General features: G+C 40.7%; 1 protein-coding gene across 3 annotated transcripts in view; it reads left to right on the forward strand.

Moving 5' to 3' along the window:
• Positions 1 to 21,997, forward strand: part of SHF (Src homology 2 domain containing F) — a 331,977-nt gene that overhangs the window by 61,941 nt on the left and 248,039 nt on the right. For all 3 annotated transcript variants that reach the window (XM_073652898.1, XM_073652899.1, XM_073652896.1), the window contains exon 2: positions 19,579 to 19,708. In XM_073652898.1, coding sequence (XP_073508999.1) covers positions 19,579 to 19,708 — 130 coding nt within the window. The remainder of the gene's footprint in view (positions 1 to 19,578; positions 19,709 to 21,997) is intronic.

The raw sequence follows: 21,997 nt of genomic DNA on the forward strand, positions 1-21,997 counted from the left end.
TCTAACCTCAGCTTGTCTTATTTTGCTTTGACTTGCCTGCTGGTATCTGACCCCAGCTATTCCTCTGACTACAGACAGGATTGTCTTCTGTTTCTGTTGATGGTTCTGTTGTTGACCCATCTTGTCTGATTGTCTTCTCCTTAGGACTCATTTACATGTCTGTTTTTTGCATACGAATGGTCCATGAAAAATGGTGGGGACATGTCCCGATTATTGATCCAAGTATCAGCAATATGTTTATGGGTTTGTGAAATAACCTGCCAGCATATCCGACTGCATTTTGATTTTCACGGACTGTTGAATAGGAAAAGATAGCCTTTTTGTTTTTTTTTCACGTACGAGGAAAACTGATGAAACTTGAACCAAGCTGATAAAACTCTGCTGAAACTGACAAAACTCGTCAGTTTTTTTCATGTACCAGAAAAACTGACCATGTGTATGAGCCCCATAAGCTCAATCTCCCAGCCAGCAACAACTTTGTGAAGTCCTCCCAGAGGGCCATGTTGTAAGTCCCGATCCCTGTATAGAGGTTAAAGGGTGAAAGCCAGGGGGTCCCTCTCCGACCTGCTAGACGTAGTGGTGTGCATGAGCTCTGTCTGAGATTGCCTTTTTGGGCTGATGGCCTCTGACAGACTTTACATTGTGCAAAAGGAGTACAAAATAGCTGTTGTTTTTGATCATTTTATTATTATAATTAATTATTATAGAAATAAACATTCATTAATATTATTTATTATTATTATTATTATTATTATTATTATCATCATCATTTTAGCAATAAAATCGTTTGTAAAGCAACATGGACTTGACTGTGAAATTAACATTCAGGAATTTAACCTTCACAAAGGGGTTGACTGTTTCTGTACTGTAGGTATACAAGGATTTATAATTTTATCTTTTTATAAAGATTTTTTTCATATTTTCCTTACTATATGGTAACTTGCTTTAAAGATTGAGAAAAAAAATGTCAATTAGTGGAAGCAAAAAAAGCCTCCCTGCATTTACAAGCCCATCTGACAGCTGACTGATTCCCTTTATTGATCGCAGAGCGTCGCACAGCATACACTACAGAATAATTTGCTGAGCACATGAAGGCAAAAAGCTTTTTGCTCCTAGTTTATGGCTGTTAGTCTATATTTTCTTATAGGTTTGTTTATTTGATAATACGTGCACTGAACATCTTGTTCCTCTACTACTTAGGTTTTATTTCTATCCAGATGTCGTATGGTAGTTTAGTGAAATAATTTGTCAGTTCCATTAGAAACACTTTTTTTTTTTTTTTTATACTTTTTTTTTATTTTTATTTTGAAAAAATCTAGAGGGGAAGTGTAATTGTGTTTGCATGAGCTGTGCATCCAGCAGTGTTGTGTATATGTATTCGCTACAGAGACATCTAATATTAATGTTTGTTTTCCAAAGCTATATGTGTATAATGCACATGCTGCAAAGAAACACTGTGTACAATATTACTTCTCTATTCTGCATGAATATTCACAATACTCACTCCTTAACTTTTTTACACCACCAGAGAAGTTTAAATTAGATGGACTTAGATTTTTCCTATTTTCTTATATCTAAACTGCCTCTTGTAGTAAGGCGCGTCTTATAGTCTGAAAAAAGATGGTATATTAAATGAGGATGGGGGGGGGGGAGTGAAGCAAAAGAATAAAGGGGTTTGTTTGGGCATAGGCATTGGATTACCTATCTACAGGATAAGTATTTAGTAGCCGATCATGCGGTCTGATACCCGGCACTTCCACCAATCAGCTGTGTTTTTTTTTTTTTGTTCTAGTGGCGGCTGGGTATAAACAGCAGCTTCAATCATAGTGTAATGGTCTCTGCCTCTTCTCTCCGCTCCTGTTCTTTTGCATAGAAGCTGCACTGCAGTAGGCGGTAGCGCCTACTACACTTTTGAATGGAGATGCACTAAGGAGCTCCATTCAAAGTGTTCACATTTAAGCCAGAGGGAAAAAAAACAGCTGATTAGTGGGAGTGCCGGGGTGGGACCCACACAGATCTGCTATTGATGGCCTGTCCTGTAGATAGATCATAAAATACCTATACCCAGACAGCCACTTAAATTTGTCAATTAAGTTGCTGTAATATATTTCCACTTCTGGTTTAAATTCAAATGTTACATTGTTTTTCTGTATAAATTATCCACCGAGTATAAACACAATTTCTAATTAATTTATTATGATGAGATCCTTCTTGTAAGGCCACGGCCCCACTATCAGTATTCAGTCAGTATTTTTTTCTCAGGAGTGGGTGATAAATGCAGAATTGTGCAGTTGTTTCTATTATACCTTTTGTCTGATTGTTCCTCACCTGGTTTTTGGCTCCCACTCCTGAGAAAAAACACTGATCGAATACTGATAGTGGGGTCGTGGCCTTAGGCTGGGGTCACACAGCTGTCGATTCTCTCATGTGAAAGAATCTGGTCGATTACGCTAATATCAGTCAGATCAAACTCTTCCCGAGTGTGATCCGAGTGTCCTCTTGGTGTGATCAGATTCTCTTGCATGAGAGAATCGCAGCACACGTGTGGAGAATACTGAGAAAGTAATTTCTCCATTTTCTCCATTGTTTGTGTCCGCGGTAATCAGACTGCATTCAGATGACATCTGAGTGCAGTCCGATGTTTCACACGCACCCATAGACTTGTATGGGTGTGCATGATCCGATTTGCGGAGCCACTTGCAGCATTCTGCAATTGTTTTCTTATGCAGAATCGGCATAAGATAAAAAGCGCTGGTCGGCATTGCCCCATGTTATAACATTGGGCTGAGTGCTATCCAATAAACAATTACATAGTGCTCAGCCGTGTTATACGCCAGTGTGAGCGAGACCTTAGCGTGATATAAAATTGACTTAATATGAGTTCTGCTTAACTTTCCTATCCTTCCCACTGACAGTACTGCATGTGTCCTTTGGAAACTTTTACAGCAGTTCACATTTGGATTTTTTGCCTTTCCACTTGTCCTTCAGAGTTTGATCAGATTTAGCCAGCAGAAAATTCACATATTTTTATACCTCTTAAGCATCGCAGGATAAAATAATTGGATGCCTAAAAGACATTGACGTCCACAAGGGCTCCCAAATTCCCTGAACAGAAGTCGTACAGCAGAGTTGTTCTCGTATAAGGATCCAGAAATAAATGGCAGAATTAGCACAACAAAAGGTTCTGCGTGAGTGAAATTGGCCGCTAGAGATTCATCCGGTGTAGAGTCGTCCCTGAGCTACACTGGGGTTAGCGATGTTATATAATCCTTAGTAAGCAGGTCCAGACTCCTGCAATACTTTACCCTGTTCAGTGTAATAATGCCTCTTTTTTTTTGAGCTGTAACTTCTTAATGCAGAGATGCCAGTCTAAGAGTACTCTTCACAGGGCGATACAGGCACCGGCAGGCACTGGCTTTTATGAAGGGTTTTCGTAAATAAAAGACCCCCTACGTGGATCCCAAGGCTAGACAATGTTTTCCATTCTTGCTTTCGATTCATAATACTTCTTCCATCACTTCACAGGCAAAATGGTGATCGCACTCTGATAGAAGTCATGTGTCTTTACCCATCAATAGAAGAGAAGAGGCACCCTATGGTCAGTCCAGTACATCTTGCTCAGTTCTACTTCTATGGTGGAGCTATAAGTGACAGCATGTCCTGTTTTTTTCAGCTAACTAAAGACAAACCGGTTGGCCTCCATCTCATATATTTGTGTGATATTAACACATTTATGATTCCCAATGGATATATCATGCAGCTTGAGGGATGATGATGATGATAATAATAATAATAATAATAAACCCCAATTATGGTTTAATTAAAAGTTTGAGCCATAAAACATCTTGGACCCACACTCCACGCACACCATAAGCTTTGGCTACTGAAAGAGGAAAAAACCCAGGCTCTTCTTGTCTGTGGTGCCATCTCACCCAGTAACCAGTACTATGGCAGAAAGGTTCCATCTTGTATGGACCAGGATCCCTGCACTGGATCATCACCTGGGCTGTCCATTTGTAGCGCAGCATCTGTCACTCTCTACTTGCCTTCCTTTCCAGCAAATTGAAAAGTTGTGTGGCTATGAAAGTACCTCCCTGCACTGACTTTCAATAGAAAATAATATATACAGTACAGACCAAAAGTTTGGACACACCTTCTTATTTAAATATATTTCTGTATTTTCATGACTATGAAAATTGCACATTCACACTGAAGGCATCAAAATTAGAATTAACACATGTGGAATTATATACTTAACAAAAAAGTGTGAAACAACTGAAAATATGTCTTATATTCTAGGTTCTTCAAAGTAGCTACCTTTTGCTTTGATGACTGCTTTGCACACTCTTGTCATTCTCTTGATGAGCTTCAAGAGGTAGTCACCGGAAATGGTTTTCACTTCACAGGTGTGCCCTGTCAGGTTTAACAAGTGGGATTTCTTGCCTTATAAATGGGGTTGGGACCATCAGTTGTGTTGTGCAGAAGTCTGGTGGATACACAGCTGATAGTCCTACTGAATAGACTGTAAGAATTTGTATTATGGCAAGAAAAAAGCAGCTAAGTAAAGAAAAACGAATGGCCATCGTTACTTTAAGAGATGAAGGTCAGTCAGTCTGAAAAATTGGGCAAACCTTGAAAGTGTCCCCAAGTGCAGTTGCCAAAACCGTCAAGCGCTACAAAGAAACTGGCTCACATGAGGACCGCGCCAGGAAAGGAAGACCAAGAGTCACCTCTGCTTCTGAGGATAAGTTTATCCGAGTCACCAGTCTCAGAAATCGCAGGTTAATAGAAGCTCAGATTAGAGACCAGGTCAATGCCACACAGAGTTCTAGCAGCAGACACATCTCTTCAACAACTGTTAAGAGGAGACTTTTTGTGCAGCAGGCCTTCATGGTAAAATAGCTGCTAGGAAACCACTGCTAAGGACAGGCAACAAGCAGAAGAGACTTGTTTGGGCTAAAGAACATAAGGAATGGACATTAGACCAGTGGAAATCTGTGCTTTGGTCTGATGAGTCCAAATTTAAGATCTTTGGTTCCAACCACCGTGTCTTTGTGCGATGCAGAATGTAGCGTCGGCGTCCCTGCCCCCTGCTAGGCAGGGACGCTGTTCCCCTCACCTCTCCGCTCCGTGCCCGGTGTCTTCCTCCCGCTCTGCTGGCAGCACGCGCTGCTTCCCGGCCACTGTGCTGAGGGCGCGCGCGCGCTCCCCCTCTCTTAAAGGGGCCGCGCGTGCCGTCCTAAGGAGTCCCCGGCCAATGGCCGGAGGACCTCACCATATATAAGGCACCTCCTCCAAGATGGAGGTGCCCGAGCAATGTTGTTGCATAGCCTATCACTCTGCTTCAGCCCTCAGGTCCCGTTACCAGATACCTGCCAGTTACCTGCTAGATTCCTGCTTGATACCTGCCTGATACTTGTCTATCTGCTTACATTCCTGCGGTCCGACAGTCTGCCTACCAGCCCTGCCAGTCTGTCTATGGATCTGATTGCCCGCTCACCTGGGAGCGCTCATCTGCTACCTGCCTGCTAGCCTACCTGGAGGCTCTGCCGTCACGTGCTGTGACCACCTGCCTGTCCAGAGACTCTTACCCGCTCACCTGAGAGTGTCCGCCTGCTACCTGCCTGCTAGCCTACCTGGAGGCTCTGCCGTCACCTGCTGTGACCACCTGCCTGTCCAGAGACTCTTGCCCGCTCACCTGGGAGCGTCCACCTTCTACCCGCCTGCTAGCCTATCTGGAGGCTTAGCCGTCACTTGCCGTGACCACCCGCCTGTCAAGAGACTGTCCCCGTCACTTGCTGTGACCTCCTGCCCTTCTACCCAGAGACTGTCCCCGTCACTTGCCGTGACCTCCTGTCCTTCTACCCAGAGACTGTCACCGTCACTTGCCGTGACTACCTGCCCGCCTACCCTGGGAGCCACCCGCTTCCTTACAAGGACTGCCCCTTTGTATCGTTGCTCAGAGGTTCCACCTCCCAGACCCGTTACACAGAAAAGGTGAACGGATGGACTCCACATGCCTGGTTCCCACTGTGAAGCGTGGAGGAGGAGGTGTGATGGTGTGGGGGTGCTTTGCTGGGGACACCGTTGGGGATTTATTCAAAATTGAAGGCATACTGAACCAGCATGGCTACCACAGCATCTTGCAGCAGCATGCTATTCCATCTGGTTTGCGTTTAGTTGGACCATTTATTTTTCAACAGGACAATGACCCCAAACACACCTCCAGGCTGTGTAAGGGCTATTTGACCAAGAAGGAGAGTTATGGGGTGCTACGCCAGATGACCTGGCCTCCACAGTCACCAGACCTGAACCCAATCGAGATGGTTTGGGGTGAGCTGGACCGCAGAGTGAAGGCAAAAGGGCCAACAAGTGCTAAGCATCTCTGGGAACTCCTTCAAGATTGTTGGAAGACCATATCTGGTGACTGCCTCTTGAAGCTCATCAAAAGAATGCCAAGAGTGTGCAAAGCAGTCATCAAAGCAAAAGGTGGCTACTTTGAAGAACCTAGAATATAAGACATATTTTCAGTTGTTTCACCCTTTTTTGTTAAGTATATAATTCCACATGTGTTAATTCGTAGTTTTGATGCCTTCAGTGTGAATGTACAATTTTCATAGTCCTGAAAATACAGAAAAATCTTGAAATGAGAAGGTGTGTCCAAACTTTTGGTCTGTACTGTATTTAATTGTGGTTCCTGTGTCCACTCCCCAGAAACAGTGAAGGCTATATCTCACCGGGTGATTGGTTGAGGGGCACTAAAAACATGGCAACCCCCTGTAAAACCAGTTGAGTTGACAGGTCTGTTAGTGGTTTAGGTAACAAAATTGTTTATTTGTAGACTCGAATCTAGGATACTAATTTCTGTAATTGATTACAAACCACCTTCTTTAGTGGCAATTTTGCAAAAAAATGTTCTCATTAGGTGTCAGACATGCCTGGATCTTGGGTTCCAGATCCCCTATCTTGGGATTGCAAGAGGTCCTAGTGGTCAGACACCCGGAAATCAGTAAGTCATTCCATATCCTATGGATGGGTTATATTAATATTTTGGGACTAACCCTAAAAGAATTTGAGACTTGATCAATATGAATCAAGAACATGAATTGTTCTACTAGTTGTCACAACTGGAATATATTTGGTGTAATGCTTTCATATAATATTTTGGCTTGGGTCATACTTGCAGCAGATTAGATTTAAACACAGAATTTGAGTTGTAGTTAGGGGTGGCCCCTCCTACAGCTCATGTACTGTAGGTCCACCAGATTCACCCTGGCTTCCTAAATGATCATGTTTGATTTAAAGCTTAAAAGCCACGATAAATTCAATGTCATTTCACAACTTGTACACATCATGTTTTCGTTGAAATATGGATGGTATTTTGATATTGAAGCTCTGATTTTGGTGTAAACTTGTTTGTATGTATTGTTGATGACACTCTTCTCCTTACTATACCACCTAGGAGCCATTTTTATTTTTTATTTTTCTCTTTTTAAAAGCCTTTTGTAATATGGTTTATTCTGTCCGTTGTGAAGATTTCTATTTTACAATGCAAATGTTCAAAGCTTGTTTAAAATTATACTTTTTTTTTTTTTTTTCTCCGAAAAGTGTACACTTAAAAATGATCACTATCCATTGCCAAATATGAATGGCATGGGTTTTATTTTTAAAATCCCTTTATGCCTCTTTACCAGAAACTAGAGATAAGTGAATAGATTTGATGTGATTTCAAACTTGTGGTTTTAATTTTAGAAAATTTGTTGGTATCCAGCAAGTTTGAACAAACCGTGACTCTATTTGCGCACATCACCAAAAAATTGCCAGCCACTTTATTACACCATGGAGAGCATTGCCTCAGCCAGCGAAGGCTTAAAATGACCTCCAACACATCCAGGCATACTTCCCAATAATGACTTACAGCTGTAATAGCCTCTATAAAAGCCAAGACAGGGAATTCAGCTCTATAACCATTTTGGGGTGAATCTGTTTAGTGAGAGTGTCACTGCTTGGCAATAGAAATGTGGATAAAAAGTAAAAAAAAAAACCTTGAATATATTGTATGTTTGACAGAAGGGTGAAGAACTGTTACCATCTGGCATTTACCCATAGCCATATTTTGTGTGGTCTCTCGGACATTACTAATAGAGATGAGCTTAAAAGTTCGGGGTTCGTACCAGACAGTTAGTGTCCGGTGCTAATGGCCGAACACTGACTTCTCCAGGAAGTACATTGCAAAGTCTGGAGTTCCGGGAAGTCTCAGAGAGAGAGTTTTCCAGATCAAAAGTTTGGGTCTGCATTGTTTTCAATGGTTTCAAGGTTCTGGTTCAAGTTCGGGTACAGATCTGGTAACTAAACCAACTTTGGAATAAAGTTCGGGTTGGGTACCAGAATCCGAATTTCCAAGGGTCTGCCCATCCTAAGGATGTGTTTGTTATAGAAAGGTGCAGTACAGTCTTAGGAGACCTCTGAGTATTATACATGTCTTTTTTTCTGTGCAATTACAGTACTTTCAATTCACCTCAAATTTATTTGCCACAAATCAAATTTTTGGAAAAATTTGCCAATGCTGACAGATTCTAATTTCAAAAGATTGTATCATCTTTACCAGAAAGGTAAATATTTTTTAGGTTGTCTTGGCTTCAATACTAGTTTGTTTAGTGTGAAGCTATAAGCAGTTTAATAGACTGATTCCAGATTAGGAAATAGATGGCATCCATCATAAAAATGGATTAGATATAAAGGAAGCATTCTGCTCCTGCTGATTGCTCTGCTGGCTGTCCTCCTTAGTGTTTGACGGGGTTAATTTTGGTGTCAGTCGTTTTAATTTAAAAAGAAGTCTCCTTTAAGAAGATAAGGGGCTGCAATTAAATCAGAAGGTTTTATTTTCCTCATCTCTCCAGGGCAAACATGTCAACTTGCTGACGTTTAAGAAGTCTTGCTGATTTTTAGCATTTAAAGGTTTAATAGACTTCAACAAAATCCTAGTCCTTTATTAAAATGTCATTTTAGTGCCACCAATTTTAAGACTTTGGAAGCTGACATGTCTGCTGGAGAAGTGACAGTTCTTTTGTTTCTTACCTTTTTACAAATGAATGTTCTTTGTAGCTGTCTGGCAGTAATGCAGCACAAGAACAAACTATTTCCATCTCAAGTAGGTACAGCTTCATGCAGGAGCTAAATCATGAGGAAAATAAATTGGAGTATTTCTATTATACATAGTCATTTGTGGATAGTGTTTTTTTTATATATATCTTTATTCCATCTACAATACTCTCAGATAAATGTGTTAACTCGGGTTACTCATTTTTTTGTTACTTAAATATGTTTCGAACTGAAGATTCTCTATGAAGCTTACTGAGAATTAGGGAAAACGTCAGAAAAAATGTTTTTAAAAATGGCACTTAAGTGGTGAATGAGTGTAGTAGAGAAACGCTGACTCTTTTGACCTGTAGATATTCCTCCCAACTACTCCATAAATATGCATGCTAGGCTCACTCGTGGGTGCATGTGTTCTAAAAGAAGAGTAAGGCTTTATTCACACATCAGTATTTTTGGATCAGTATTTCATCAGTATTTATATGCCCTAACCAGGAGTATCTCCAAAACGCAGAACATATGTCGGTCTTTCAATTATAGTTTTTTCTCTGTATGCCAAAAGCAGGAGTAGAACTTACAAACACTGATGCATAATACTGACTAAATACTGATGTGTGAATAAGCCCTGAGGCCGGTTTCACACGTCCGGATATTTCCGATACCGGAGATGGCCGTGTGCACCTGTGTGGCAACCATGTGCCGCATCAGGATTACACGTACAGGCGTTTGGAAATCAGCGTACAGTTAGCGCTGTTCCCAAGCGCCGGGTGCTGAACACTGTGCTCATCATTGTCCCCTGCCGGGCACCAGCAGGGGACCATGATGAGAGTAGTAGTCTGCTCCCGCTGTCTCCAACTATAAAAAATAAGAATAAAATAAAAAAAAATCCATATACTCACCTGTCCGAACTGTCCTCCGCTGTAATCCATGCGACCGCTCAGCAGAGGAGCCAGGGAGAATGACCCGCTCCAGCAAGTAGGCCCTGGACCTCCGCTGAGCTCAGTGAGTGACAGGACACCGCTCACTGAGCTCGCTCGCTGCAGGAGTCATTCTCCCCAGCTCCTCGGCGTGATTGGTCGCATGGATTACAAGAGGGGATACTTAGGACTGGTAAGTATAAGAATTTTTTATTTTATTTTTACTTTTACAGGTGGACACTGCAGGAGCAGACAACTACTCTCATCATTGTCCCTGCTGGTGCTGATCGCAGCGCCAGCAGGGGACTATGATGAGTGCAGTGTTCAGCATCCAGCGCTTAGGAACAGCCACTGACACTGATTTCCAAGCTCCAATACGTGTCACACGGATGGCATCAGTGTGCGGCATGTGTTTACACGGACCCATTGACTTGAATGGGTCTGTGTGAACCGTAATGCCGGCCAAAAATGGACATGTCTACGTGTGGATCACACGGACACACAGTCCGTGGAAACACACTGACATGTGCGCAGACCCATTCAAATGAATGGGTTTACGTGTGTCAGTGTCTCCGGTACGTGTGGAAACTGTCCCCACACGTACCGGACACACTAATGTGTGAAAGAGCCCCAAGTTTTTGTTGAGTTTTAGACACTACATATTTTCGTTTCGTCTAAATCGCAGCATCTCACAGTTCCAGCAAAGTTGGAACATGTTTCAAAGCTGCACCTTGTCAATTCCTCTTGCGGTTACGCTGAGTTTCCTATGCAGATTTTTCCCATAGACTTGCATTAGTTGCAAAAAATCCGCAGGTAAAAAAAATCACATGCGTATTTAGTGCGGAAACACACCAAAAACGTATATCTGTATCAATAAATATTTGTCAAACCCAAATACCAGTAAGAACAAAAAACAAAGCTGCGTCATTTTAAAAGGAATATGTCAGCAGGTTTTCCAGTGTAATCTGAGGACAGCATGAGGTAGGGGTTAAAACACTGAATTCAGGGATGTGTCACTTATCAGGTTGTGTGCTTCTGTTTACTTACAATGAAGGTTTTATCACTAGGATATTAACATTACTGTGACTAGCTGGTATGTAAGTACTCATCCAACTTCACCCCCTCCTGTGATAAGCAGCTCACTGTCTATAGACCATGTACATACAGAGCCTGGTGTGGGCGGGGGAAACTTTCTCAGATCTGCTACATGCTGCATCAAAAAATTCTGATTGTGTCAGAACAGCTGCATCCAGGAAACTGAGTGATACATTGCTGGAATTGGGGTCTATTTGCCTACATCATGCAGCTTTGAGATGAGCAAACACAACCCCAAAGATGGCATTATCTGTGTATCAAGGTACTCAAAGGAAAAATGTCAGATGAGTACCCCTCTTAGAAATCCTGTCCTGGCCGTCCTCCTTATAGGCTTTTTGACCACTTTGGTATGCTTTGAGTCCCACTGTTTGATCAATTGGTGCACTTGCACTGCATTGGCATGTACTAGGTTATATGAGTGACTGTATAGTTCACTGCCCTACTATGTATTTTGAGTGCATTGTGCCTCGCATGTGCTCATGTGGGACTCTATTTAAGTGATCTATGGAAATTTCAGGCCGTGCATATGTTTGTCTGTTTGTCTTTTTGTGCCCAGTATGTCAATTGTAATTTTAACTTTTTTTGATTAATAAAATGTTTTATGCGAGTCATCTATACTCCATGCTTTCTCTGCTCTGAGATGAGGTAGCCAAAACCAGGTGACAGATTCCCTTTAAAGTATGCCACACCAACAAGAGACTAAACCGCAGCATCAAAAACTAGATCAAAACGCAGTAGGCAAATTTAGCTAATAGGTGCAGAAATTCTGCAACATCAAAAGCTCCTCGTGTGAACATAGCCTAAGACTTTGCTAAACACATCTTGCAATGGCTTGTTTCCCCTAAAATCTGAATTTCAACCAGCTGTGAGACTTTTTTTTCTCTCAATTGTCACTTCTGTGGCATTTGCCATAGAGGGAGAGTTGGGAGGCACCCAAACTAATTTAACAGTTGGCCGGCCATTAAGTTTCCTAATTTCACTGTGTAGCCAGGAGTTTTGAATGGCCAAATGACAGTCAAACACTGATCTCTTACACACAAGAGAAAATTTGGCTGCTGGTCTAGTTAATAAGATTCTTTTGATTTGTCTTTAAATGTTGAGCCAATATAAGGGCTCTTTCAATGCTTGGGCTCCAACATTTTAATGGCTTTTTTTTTCTTCATTGGTTTTGAACAATATATTGTAAAATAAAACTTCTGACTCCAAGAGGATGTGCAGAAGATTCTGCACCAATTCTGCAGCTCTTTCCAGGAAAAACGCAGCATGAAAAACTTGTATTTTTGTTGTCATTTTGGGGCAGATTTTCCCCCACTCGTTAGTATAAGTGAAATATGCAGCAAAAGCGCTGAAAGAATTGACATTCTGCAGATATAATGGGACTCTGCCAGCACAGAATGATTATTCATACCGCGTATAGGCGCTCGGTGCTTCCCGGCGGAGTCAGTCATTTACATACACCTTCCCACCTGCTTGTTTTCCATCGATCTCCTCCCTTCCCTGGCTCTAAGCCAGAGCTGTCAATCAAATAAGGGTGGAGATAGAGGAACAATGAGCAGGTGGGAAGGTGTATATAAATGATTGGCCCCACATGAAGCACCGAGCGGCGGGACTTAGTTTGAACAGTCATTCTTTGCTGACAGAGTCCCTTTAAACCTGCACCCAATCTGCAAGTCTAAAATAAGCAATTTGTGCATGAAACGTCAGAACTCTCATTCACTTTGCTGGCATCCGGAAACCCTTCAGGTTTTGTGATTAATCTGCACTGAAAAAAAAAAGCAACAAAAATGCAACGTGTGCACACAGCCTAAAACTTCTTTCCCTGTTTATGCAATATGCAGAATGATTACTGATGGGTTAATCCGCTTTCTTAATAAATTGATTCTACTGTGTGCATGATTACAATACTAATGAATTGTTGGTTGGGACTGTTGTATGGGAAAATCCACCACCATTGTGATTATGACAGATTATATGCATTGTTCTGTGCCTTTGTGTTTGGATACATTTTTGTTTTCTGGTAGTACCCTGAATATGATTTTCACATTAGCCACTTTGGTATGAAACGCTCTATTTTATTACCTCCTCTCTTATTTCTGATATTGGTTTCATGCTTTAAACTTGGGAACAAATTTGTCTAAATCTGAGTTATTTTGCGTTTCCAACCAACCTTTACCTCCATGTCTGATTCTTCCATTTTATTAGCTGTTTGTCATGTGAGTCCTTGAAAGCTGATTTTGGTGGCGAAGCCTGACATTTAAAGTTAATTACCGTTGTGTGATTGCTAAGTGTTGAGCCTGTTTAATATTATTTATTTTTTCTGCTTCTCTGAGCTCATTGAAGAATGACAGTGGCTGGTGTCACCGACCTTCATTCTATTGCTCTATGCCTCAGTGATCAATTAGGACTGTATGCTATCACTGCTCACAGCTGCATCAAACCATGTTACTAAATAACAAAAGGCAAGAGAAACCAGTTAGATTGTCGCTGAATGTGTTTGACTGAATCCGACTACAATTCATTCTCTTGCCGTTTTGTGTTTATTTACCCTGCATTTCTGGAGGCACAATGATAAACTAGACATATTTCCTATGTCCCAGACCTTCAGGTCCAACTCAAACCATTAACACACATGGAGTTTTTATAATTCCTTGGTGATTCTAGTTGGATAGATGAAAACTGCTTTGTGTATGTATTGTGTACTATTTTTTTTTATTTGCTTTTTGTATGCAATAAAACTGGCTAGCCTATTATGTAACTAGAAGGCAAAATAGGAGCACTCTATGGTGAAACACTGGTGATAAGAAATGGGGAAGAGTAGATGGAATCGGCTCACCTGATGGAGTTGTGCAGGTCAGGCACAACTCTGAGAGTAGTAGTGAAGTGCTATTGCTCGTATGGACTGCTGCTCCACAAGCTGACAGAATGGCTCATTCAAACAATTGTGAGGCAAAAAATAAGGCTGGAGTCACATTAACGTATTTTAAAAAATACATCCGATGTTGATCCAGAAAATTAGGACGAGTGACATGCGAGTAAAATGCTATTTTTCTCAACTATCATCCATATAATAATCCATATGCAATGCTTTTTTAACATTGTTTTACATACTGTAATTCTCTATGTAATTTAAAGCTAGTTTTCCAACTAATAAAGCAATCTTATATACAGATCTAAATAGAATAGATAAATATAGATAGAAAGATGTACGTGAGATACATAATTGGTGCCCTGCATGTGTAGTTTAACAAAATAAATGAAAGACATGGCGTGGGGTCCCCTTTATTTTTAATAACAGCCAAGGGGAAGCAGGTAGCTGTGAGCTGGTCTTGTTATGCTGGAAAGGGGCCAATAACCATGGAGCTTCAGAGCCTATTCGTATCGGCCCCCAGCTGTCTGCTTAGCCTTTACTGGTTGTTAAAAAGGTGAGACCCTAAGATGAAATGACGTGGGGTCCCTATTTTTAATAACCAGCAAAGCTAAGCAGACAGCTGTGGGATGATATTAATATTAGCCCTTTATTTGTCCATGCACTGAACGAAGATGACGGGGATCAACGTGTGACCTCCATTTGGATTACGGCGGATCATGTGGATTTATTTTTTTGGTAATAAATGGGGAAAGCGGGAAATTGTCGTAGAGTACTTTTACAAATAAAGGATTCGTCATTTCTGGGGCAGCTGAGGACTGCCCTTATTAGGTTGGGAAGGAGTCCATATCCATGGACCTTCCCAGCCTATTAATATCAGCCCGCAGATATCTACTTAGCCTTTGCTGATTATCTAACAATAGGGGGGACCCCACATAGCTTATTTATTTATTAGCTAAATAAAAGTACAGAAAACTACACACGCAGAGCCCTGATAATATATCTCACTGACCTATTTCTATCTATCATTTATCTATAATATTAATATATATATATCTCGTATTCTATTCTGACGGTTCGGACTGTGAATTTACTGTACTTGGCTTATAAAATGTCATGTTTCCTTTGAAATGTGTGCGTAAAAATCGGACAGCACACGCATGATGGGCCCTTTTGTCGTACGAGTTTTATTTTTCTCGCACCCATTGACTTGCATTGGTGAGTGCGATTCGATGCTCGCAGACAATTGCAGCATGCTGCAATTTTTTTTCTCAGTCCAATCCGAGCTGAGAAAAAACACTCCTCCGTATTCTAAAAGCACCCCTCCGTATTATACGCCAGTGTGAGCGAGCCTTGAGCCTCACAATTATTTTTTGTCTCACAATTATTATGAGATGTAAGACCTTAAAAATACAATTCTCATAGTGTAAAGTTCCCACAATGAGACTATGGTGGGTTTTCATGTTGGTGATTTTCTGCATCCAATTACTTAAATTAGATTACTTGCGGTTTTTCAGTGCATTATTTCTGCCTTTTTTCTATGCATTTTTATTGATTTTTTTGCTGCTTTTTTTGGTCTCCTATGTTTTGTTTTAAAGAAAACTGCTCTGTTTTGTATACTTTGACTTTAACTTTCAAAAATCTTTATTGGTAAAATCATATGGGGATTACATGCATTTTTAGTTTTTCTGCTGTGGAAATGCACTATATGCATATACGGTATATGATGAAGAGACCTGAGTAGTTTCGAAAGCTATTTGTTACCATGTTTTCAGATGGCCATTATAAGGTATCGAACACTGAGGACTCTCAAATTTTGATATTTTATTAAAAACATATGCATTTTTTTTTTGTATCTGCGGCCTTTTCTCAATCCATTCAAGTCTATGGAGAAAATCTGCAAATAAAATGCATATTATTACAAGAGAAATTGACATGTTGCAGATTTCAAAAAATGCAGTGAGGGTCAGTTTTTGGTGAATGAATAGAAAGCAAAATTTAGAAAATTAAACAGTAGGCATGAGATATTGAGAAGTCCCATCAGCTTTCCTGATACTGTATACGCTGCGATTTTTCTGCAGCAAAAATACACAGCGTTAAAAAAAACAAACAAACAAACAAAAAAAAAACTGTTCCTTGTGGGAACTTGCCTTAAGCTGCCATATATGGTTATAAAATAATGTAATATCGAGGTCTGAACACTAGCTTGGCCAGCAGACTTCGGCCCACACTTAGCAACCAGTTTATGCCAGTTTTTGGCCTAAATGGAGTCCCAAAAAGTTCCAGTTGCCCAAACTTTAGTTTTACACCATGTTCACCAAAACTAGACATGGAGGACGACAGACATACTTAGATTTAAACATAAAAATACAACTTAAGGGCTCTTTCACACATCCTGATATTTCCGGTACCGGAGATATCCGTGTCCATGTGCACCTGTGTGGCAACAGTGTGCTGCATCAGGAGCACACGTACAGGCTCATGGGAATCAGCAGTACAGTTAGCGCTGTTCCCAAGTGCCGGGTGCTGAACGCTGCTCTCATTATTATCCCCTCCCGGCGCTTGGTTCAGCACCAGCTGGGGACCATGATGAGAGTAGTAGTCCGCTCCCGCAGTCTCCACCTGTAAAAATAAGAATAAAATAAAAATATCCTTATACTCAACTGTCCTAAGTGTACCTTGCTGTAATCCATGCGACCGCTCACGCCGGGGAGAATGACTCCTGCTGTGAATGGCCCCATTCTCTTGGGAACCGCGCTAACTGTACCCCTGATTCCCAAGCTCCAGTACGTGTCACGCGGATGTCATCCATGTGCGGCACGTGTTTACACGGACCCATTGACTTGAATGGGTACGTGTGATCTGTGCTGCCGGCAAAAAACGGACATGTCTATGTGTGGATCACACGGATACACGGTCGGTGGAAGCACACTGACGTGCGCAGACTCATAGATTTGAATGGATCTACGTGTCAGTGTCTCCGGTACGTGTGGAAACTGTCACCACAAGTACCGGACACACTGACGTGTGAAAGAGGCCTAAACCTGTACCTATTAATAGGAGGTGTAAATTTTATTCTCTGACTTGAGGGCAGTCCAAAACTGTGGCAAATTTATTTAAGAGGCCCTTTTTATCATTTTTTGCCTTATAAACTGTACATTCCTGTATAGTAGTAGGAATGTACATAAAAATATATATATATTTTTTTTCTCTCCATTCATTGTGGAGACACAAGGCACTGATATTATTGGCGCTTAATGTGTTATTTTTTCTTTTTTTAGCATTCATCTGGGCATTTCATTTTGTTCAAATCTGTGGTTATCAACCTACTATGACGCTAGCGCTATCCAATCATAAAACAGCAGCATCCATAGGTAGGAAGAAGTAGACGCCCACAGTTCTGACCTAAATGAAATGCCCATTGAGGTATGGAATTGTGCCATTGTGGTCATGTGAGACTTCATCGGTTTCATGTGACTACTCCTTCCTCCGAGCACTTTCTGTTAGTAGAGTGCCAGGAGAGGAGACAGCAGTTAGTAAGGAGCAGCACGGTCAGCATGGTCATGTGAGGCAGTGTCGCAAGACCACGCTGACAGTTACTGACCTCAATGGATGTTTCATTTAGGTCAGCACTGTGGGCGTCTACCTTTTCTTACCTAGAGACACTGCTTTTCTATGATTTGGATCGCGCCATAGTGTGTTAAAAGTAGACGCTCACAGAGCTGAAAGTAATAAAGCGCCCAGTTGAATGCTAAAGAAATTAACAGTAATTTCAGTGCCCTGTGTCTCCACAATTGGAGAGAGGAAAAACGTTTTTATGTACATTCCTTTTACTGTGTGCAAGAATGTACAGTCTAAACTTAATAAAAAAAAAATCCTTTTTAAATAGCATGTGCCCAGTATCGGACTGGAGTGGCAAAGACCCCCCAGTAACATTGATTCTTGGGGCCCACTGTCCAGCTACATGCAAAAATAACTTGACCTTAGTACCCAAATTAACTTTCACTTCTACTTAATATTAACTTGGCTAGCTTGTTTAATGAATGATTGATTAGACGATACCTCTTCCTGCAAATTGTGACTCAAATGTAATAGCACTCCTTCACAGGGGCCTACCGGAGGATTCTCCGGTTCTCCTGTGGGCCAGTCCGAGCCTGCATGTGCCTTTTTAATAAATTTAGCACAATTTGTTCCAGAGATCATCAGCTTTTTTAGACTGATGTATGAAATGTCAATCATTGTAAATTTGCCCCATCGTCTCTAAATATGAATATTGTTAAAAATTTGTCGAAATGACTATATAATTTTATTTAAATTTAATAAGCTGTAAACAATATTAAGACAAATTTACTAATCTATTCTTATTCTATGTTAAAGATAAAAAGGTAATTTTAAAATCTTCTCGAGATACTAGGATAATCAAACTCTTTTAAAAGTTAAAGTGAGTTTTTTATTTTACTGTGTACGTATGTTTTCACCTATAATATTTATGTATGTAAAGAGTTTAATGTATGATAATGTAAAAAGGACCTCTTATACATCTGAACATGATCACTGTATAAAAATTTCCTCTGCAATTTTTTTAAAAAGTTCAAGTTCTCCTATGGGGTCCCAAACCGGCCAACAGCATGAGCACGCTATTAATTATTTTTTCCGTATGTGCTTCGTTGTTTGGGGACTGGTTACAATCAATCTCTCTATGTGGTGTAGATCAATATTTGTCACCAGCGCTTGCAGTGTTTGGGTGGCACATGGCAGACCTCCAGATAGGATAATGCTTACATACAGCTTGTGTTACACACGTGCCTACAGTGCTTGTTGGAACAATGGTGTATAATATCCCCAAATATTTGACAAATCAATTAGCGCTGTTATCTTTTATGTTCAAAGTGTGTTTTGCTGTAATATTTGCTATTGTACCCTCCGTAAGTTTAAAAAATTACAGCCACAACTTTATACACAGATCAAACTAACTCTAACTTTGAAGCAAAACTGATGCAGGAGATGAATGAGGTGTGGATTTGAAGAAAGTCACTGAAAAAGAACTTGTATCCAAAACATCACAAAAATAAGCACTGGAATTACCATTACATTATAAATGATCATAAAAGGCTGTGGTAACACAGGTGCAAATTACTGATAAAACAACCACTCGCACACCTATCATCCACGGGGGAGGGTTGGGTTGACTAATATTCTCAATGCACACAGATTAGGCTTGTATATGACACTAGTCACACATATGGTTTTTCAGTGAATTTACCTTCACGACAGATGACGTATTTATACACGTCATCAGTCGGGTCTCTGCCTTTGATGCTGGCTCTGGCTCTGAGCCTGCAGCATCTTTCCCTGCACTTGATGGCTGATTTAAGCAGATCCTAGAGGGGAATCTCTGCAGGACGTTTTACCATCTGAGAGGTGTGGACCACCTGGACATAGACTAACTAGATCAGTTTCCATAGACTATGTAGGAACTAGTTAAGGGTCTTGCACCTTTACTATAGTCTTGATGTCACTGAAGTGTCCATATGTGGTTGAAATGTTGAACTTCCCCTTCCTTTTTTCTTAGGTAATAATTTTTATTTAATTTTTTTTTTACAGCCAATCATTCTTGAAGACTATGCAGACCCATTTGATGCTAAGCAGGGCCCGGGAAGCCAGACAACTGCCGAAATAGTGACGGAGAATGATGGCTATATGGAGCCATACGAAGCTCAGAAGATGATGGCGGGTAAGATAAATCTACAGATACCACTTGTGTGTGAATTAGTATTTATATGCAATGTCCTTGTAAAGTCACCACAGATATTCCCTTGTTCCATAGGCAATAGGGAAACGTAGACTTGCTGCTTATGAATTGTTTCAGTAGGAACATTAAACATTTGTCAGAGGTTGAAAAAGGAAAAAAATGGTTTAAATGACTTGTACATGGTTAATCACAAGCCCTAGATACATGAAAAAGATTTGTTCAGATATATCTTTTTTTTTTTTTTAATCATTGTAAAGGATGAAATAAATACTAAAACTGCCTCCTCATTACACTGTATCTCACAGGAGCGAAGAGAGTGCAAGGTTAAAAGCTTTCCTCTTGTAAAATACTTAAGATCTGGAATAAATTGGTTTAATTATTGATGACTTGATGGTCCTTAGTGTCATTTACATTCATAAGTGAAAGTATCTTGTATAAACAGTGCTGTAAAATGCAGGATGTTCTGAGCACTAGAACAGGCGGTGTTATGTATTTTCAGGTTGATGTTGTTATCGCATCTCTCACTAGAATAGCTGCTTGGATTGTATGAACCTCAACAAAACAGATAACAGATTTTTCTGTTGTCTATGACCATTTTTTGTGAAAATTGGGATAAAATTCATGGTTTTGGAACCTAATGAATTCATGAAGATTTGCTAGATTTATAACTTTGTGGTACCAAGTAGAGATGAGCGGATCAGTCCAAAATTTAATTCTCATGCATTTTCTGAGGACACCTGATTGGCAGAGAAGTTATTTTCTGCAAGTCTAATGTCCCTTATTATGCTCTACGGTCTGGAGACGTAAGATGTATAAAATTAAAAAATATATATTTATACTCCCCTTACCAATCGCCTCTCTTGCTCCTCCTCACCATTACCCATCTGGTCCTCGTCGCATCTTCTTATCACTGCCCCCCGCATTGAATCCCTGGGCCTCTTCACGCTGAGCCAGGACTTTCTTCTCTGTTAAGGCTCGGGACAGTTCTGCGCAATTATAATTGTCAGTTATTTGCAGGTATGTGTGCTATTCTAATTAATAAGACAGTAATACAATATCTGCTGAGAGTGCACAAGACCTGGCAGGCGAAGATTACATCAGCATTGCCTCTTGCCTCCCGAAGTGGAAGTGTAGAGGTGTTGGATAACCCCTTTAGCGTATAAGTCATACGTGTTTTTAATCGGGCAGCATGCTGACCCATGTTATTAAATATGGCTGATCAGATGAATGGACTTATTTCTCCGTCCGAGTGTCCGTGAGAAAAAAATCGCAGCATGTACTACTTTCATCCGAGGCTTGGATGAGACTCACACATTCAAGTCTATGGTTGCGAGAAAAAAATCCGATCCCACACGGACCATCAGAGTGGTATCGTATTTTTACGGATAGATTTCTCTTATAAACCGAATATGCAAATTGCCTCTTCAGAGAGGAAGAGGACTTGTACTCTCTAGCGCCACCTGTTGGAAGTAGCAATCCTACAAGTCACAATCGACCCTTTAACGAGTCGTGCAATATGACTTAGGATAAAAGCCAAATCAGAATCTCAATTTGCAGACACGGTGTTTCGGGTTGTTGGCCCTCGTCAGTGCAAAGTATGAGAACTGATTTGGCTAGGTGAGAGGCTCTGGACTGAGGTCTAAGGGGGAACGTTTCTCCTTGTGGAGAGTGACACACCGGCTCTGGCATGTCAAGGTAAGGAGGCTTATTCGCCGTGCAATGCTCCTCTGGGAAATTTAATATGCAAATTGCCTCATCAGAGCAGAAGAGGACTTGAACTCTATAGCGCCACCTGTTGGAAATTGTATGATACACCTAGGAAACTGTATGTGATCATATACATGTTTTAATGTAGTTGTATGTAAACGGATCACACATGGATGTCACACCGACGTAGAAAACAGGTGCACAGATGGCACATGGATGAAAATTAGGAAAAAAATCATCCTAGTTTTCTGGAGGAAACTCTGAAGATTTTTCCTATACTCTTTTGTCATCCTTAATCCGAAAGATGAGTACATACATATCTGATAGAATTTTTAATGAAACTCGGCCCTCGTCTTTGTGTATTTTAGTCTGTTGCATACTTCAGTAAGTTGGTTGATATTTAAAACGAAGAATACATCTTTGAAATTTACAACTGGTGATAAGAAACATAAGAATGATGGGATCTTTCTGTATATTCCTATAATGTGTTGGTAAGGAATGCTTTCCACAATAATAACCTCTCATCCTCCACCGATTAATAAGGCGGCTGCTGTAAGCTTTGCT

Source organism: Phyllobates terribilis, unplaced genomic scaffold (genome assembly GCF_046119375.1).
Source record: "Phyllobates terribilis strain yellow unplaced genomic scaffold, ASM4611937v1 Scaffold_11__3_contigs__length_659146591, whole genome shotgun sequence".
Taxonomy (NCBI): domain Eukaryota; kingdom Metazoa; phylum Chordata; class Amphibia; order Anura; family Dendrobatidae; genus Phyllobates; species Phyllobates terribilis.